Source organism: Triticum urartu, chromosome 1A (genome assembly GCF_056163025.1).
Source record: "Triticum urartu cultivar PI428250 chromosome 1A, HENAU_Tu73, whole genome shotgun sequence".
Taxonomy (NCBI): domain Eukaryota; kingdom Viridiplantae; phylum Streptophyta; class Magnoliopsida; order Poales; family Poaceae; genus Triticum; species Triticum urartu.
This window is the reverse complement of record NC_141873.1, coordinates 466,222,239-466,226,279: the sequence shown is the minus strand read 5'-3', so window position 1 is coordinate 466,226,279 and position 4,041 is coordinate 466,222,239. Positions and strand designations below refer to the sequence as shown.

The window sequence follows — 4,041 nt, the reverse complement described above, 5'->3', positions numbered from 1 at the left end:
CCTGTTACCTTGTCTTTTTGTTAGTGGAGCTTTGCCGAGCACGGGTGGATATGCAATATTTGCTTCCAGATGCCTATGCTTGAGATGGAAATCAATCAGGCAACTGCATATCCGTGTGCTACTCTACATTTATTTTTCCCTTTTTCACAGGCCATGTGCTACTCTTCACTGTTTATTTTCTATGGCTTTAAAATAATACTTCCTCTGTAAACTAATATAAAAGCGTTTAAAATACTAAAGTAGTGATCTAAATATTTTTATATTAGTTTAGAGAGGGAGTACTACCTCTGTCGGGTAATATAAGATGGTTTTACAGTTTTTCCCCTCTCTTTTTATTCACTTTATTTTTTTTTGAAGTATTTTTATTCACTTTATTATTACTTCTATTATAGATCCTATCCCTATGGTGAAATACAAAATGGAAGGTATAATAACTGGTTGGTATAATAAATGAATATAAAATGGAAGGTATAAGAAATGGATATAATGAAATTCTTGATTCGATCTTACGACATAATTATTTGATTGATGGATCAACAACCGAACCACACATTTTATGAAAAAGAAGGAGCATGGTCTTATTCAAATTCAAAGCGCTTCGTAATCTTCAACCAGTTTTGTGCTTCAATACAATTTTCGGTAGTAAGCGCTATAATTTGTTTCCAATATTAAGCACTGTTCAAAATATCTTTCGATATTCCGATAAATCGGTCGATTTATCGCTTACCGTTGTCTGACCGATAAGATAAATCGGCCGATAAATCAACCGATATGGCGATAAATCGGCCGATATGCCGATAAACTGGCCGATTTACCTCTTATCATGGGTCGACCGATAAGTTCCCGATAAACGATATCCCCAACATTGATATTAAGCAACTTCCTCAAACCAAGCTTCCACAATTATCGAATCACCCTGTAGAATGGCATGTTCTCCTTGGTCGGAATATGCAGTTCCTTTTCTTAGACCGTACTTAAACTGCAAAACCGTTTTATATCAAGGGACAAAGGGAGTGCAATAAAAATATTTACATTGGTGTACAATTACACACCATTCACTTACCCCTATATTATCCATAGTTATTTAGATTATTGTTTTCTTCAAAAGTGTGATATTTATGACAGCAAAAGCAACTAAATTACTTGTGAGCACAATTGTTCCCCGTTGCTTTCGCAAGGCAACCATGTGGTTGCCAATCATTATCACTTTTTTTACACTAGTAAAAAACAAGAAATTAATTGGAAAGTAGTTTTTCGTCGCTCAAGCTCCACTGAATCCAAGTAAAAGGAACCACCTTCCATATTTTCTTTGCAAATTCTCAATTTACTTTTACCTACAACTTGGATTTGCCTTTGTTTTTCAGCTTTACAAATAAACATATAGATGGACTAAACTTATCTTTCCAGCTCAATTTTTCCTTAATTTTTTACAATGTTTTGTGCATTCATATATGAACTTTTAGAAGAATTTCAGAATTATTAAAACTTAGATACATGATTTAAGATTTATTAGAAATAAAGGAGTGATTCATGCTCGAAAAAACTGTATTTGCTCAAATTTACAAACACATGCCGTCACATTGTAAGGAGGGATTCTCATACCAGGTGACGGTGGGCGCCGAAGGGTAGCTTGAGCTGTGGGATCCACACTACCTTCCTCTTGGTCATAGCATATTTTTAGTTTGAAAAACACAGTGCAAACATAAATGCTTGTATATATGTATATACGCCTACCCTTTATGAATGCACAGAAACACGCGTCTTACCTTCTAGAGACGGAGCTGCCATATTTTGATATTGACGAAGTCGCCTCACGTAATTCGTAGTCGAAGGGTGTGTCATACCATTGAAATTAACGATGTCGAAAAGATTAAAACAAATCTAGTAGTAAAATGTAAGCACATGTGCTAATCTTGGATTTAAATCTAGATGGACAGATTTTCACCACACCGAACCTATCGAGTTATGTTCATTTATTCTGGTGCACGACAGTAGCACATGTGCACGCAGCGCGCTACAAGGGGCAGCGAGCCAGCCAGCAACGCACGTTGCCGCCCGCGAGCATCGAAATCTCCTCCCTCCCGTGCGAGCGGTGCGGCGGAACGATGCCGGCCAGTGAGCCCCTCCGCGGCCGTGGTGCCGGCAACAGGCCTGCAGCGCCGGCCACAGCGTACTCTGGTCCTCATCGCCTCTTCTTCTTCCTCTCGGTCCACTTCGGTCGTTCTGGCTCGCTTGACCAAGCAAAGATTTATCCATGGCTGACTTTTCTTATCCCACAGGCACTGCCAAGAAGCTGCCACTGGCTCTGCTCGTGTTCTTCTCGGCCCTGCTGTACAGCCAGATTCAGCCGCCGCCGCCAAAGGTCCCTGGCTCGCCGGGCGGGCCTCCGGTGACGGCAAACCGGACAAAGCTAAGGGACGGCAGGCACCTGGCCTACCTGGAATCCGGCGTCCCGAAGGAGCAGGCCAAGTACAAGATCATTTTCGTCCATGGCTTCTTCTGCTGCAGATACGACGTGCTCAACGTCTCCCAGGTACATGGAGTCAGGGATTTGGAATCAATCTAGCACCATGTATGTACATGTATCGTACGCAGACGAACCAGAGCGTTGAATGCCCTGGATTGTACTCTGTTTTCAGGGGCTGCTACAAGAGCTGGGCATCTACCTGCTGTCCTTCGACCGGCCGGGGTACTGCGAGAGCGACGCGCACCCGGCGCGGACGGAGGAGAGCATCGCCGTCGACATCGTGGAGCTGGCCGACAACCTGCAGCTGGGGCCGAGGTTCCACCTCATGGGCTTCTCCATGGGCGGCGAGATCATGTGGAGCTGCCTCAAGCACATCCCGCACAGGTAACAAGTGCTGGAACATCATCTTCTTCCCCCATTTCAACCCGTGGAGTCCTAACCATGGAATCGGCCGGCGCAGGCTCGCCGGCGTGGCCATTCTCGCCCCGGTGGGCAACTACTGGTGGTCCGGCCTGCCGCCGGACGTGTACCAGGAGGCGTGGTACGTGCAGTTCCGGCAAGACCGAGCCGCCGTCTGGGTCGCCCACCACCTCCCGTGGCTGGCCAACTGGTGGAACACCCAGCGGCTGTTCCCGAGCTCCAGCGTCAAGGCCCGGAACCCCGCCATCTACTCCAAGGAAGACAAGCCGCTCACCGCCAAATTCGCCCAGCGAGCCCACAACGCAAGAACACTTGAACTTGAATGAACCACAGTAGCAATTAAGCTCCTGATCTGACGCTTTGGTTTGCTTGCTTGTTGGGGTGATGCGCAGAAGCAGGTCACGCAGCAAGGAGAGCACGAGTCGCTGCACCGGGACATGATCGTCGGGTTCGGGAAGTGGGGGTGGAGCCCGCTGCAGCCGGGCAACCCGTTCGCCGGCGTCGGCGACGATGTGAAGGTGCACCTGTGGCACGGGGTCGAGGACCTGTTCGTGCCTGTAGCCCTGTCGCGGCACATCAGCAAGAGACTCCCCTGGGTGATCTACCACGAGCTCCCGACGGCCGGCCACCTGTTCCCGGTCGCCGACGGGATGCCCGACGTCATCGTCAAGTCGCTGCTGCTCGGAGACGGGTGATGACGGTTTCTTTCGAGCGAGAGCGAGAGATGGGCAGTTAGTAGGATTTCGAATAAATTCACCATTTTAACACTTGAATTTGATTGAGCACTTGGCCCGGGGAGTAAAAGTAGACTATTCCTGTTTTAATATGCACTTCGAGGTGTACTCCGGTGACAAGCTGCTGCGATATCAATCAAATACTGAAACGTGGTTTCGGCGTGTCCCCTGCAATAAAAAATTGTAGAGATTAGCGTGCCCTAGGTACCCCTGTCCGGGCTGACAGGATCCCTCATTTTTTTAGGTCAAAATTTGGTCATAAACTTAACAAATATATATAAGTTTGTTCATATGTATCAATTTTTTTCCTATAAAATATAATTGATTATTTAAATTAAATTTGTTATAAATTAATAATTAAATTTGATTCAAAATACAAGGAGCACTTGTAAAAATTGTTCAAATCTACCATCCACCTTT

General features: G+C 45.9%; 1 protein-coding gene across 1 annotated transcript; it reads left to right on the top strand.

Annotated features, from left to right (window-relative positions):
- Window positions 1-1,998: 1,998 nt before the first annotated feature.
- On the top strand, window positions 1,999-3,778 carry LOC125519592 (uncharacterized). The gene is made up of 5 exons (XM_048684345.2): window positions 1,999-2,178; window positions 2,280-2,533; window positions 2,640-2,851; window positions 2,928-3,189; window positions 3,280-3,778. The coding sequence occupies exons 1-5, from the start codon at window positions 2,106-2,108 to the stop codon at window positions 3,580-3,582; spliced, it is 1,104 nt and encodes a 367-aa protein (XP_048540302.1). The 5' UTR covers window positions 1,999-2,105; the 3' UTR covers window positions 3,583-3,778.
- Window positions 3,779-4,041: the final 263 nt, after the last annotated feature.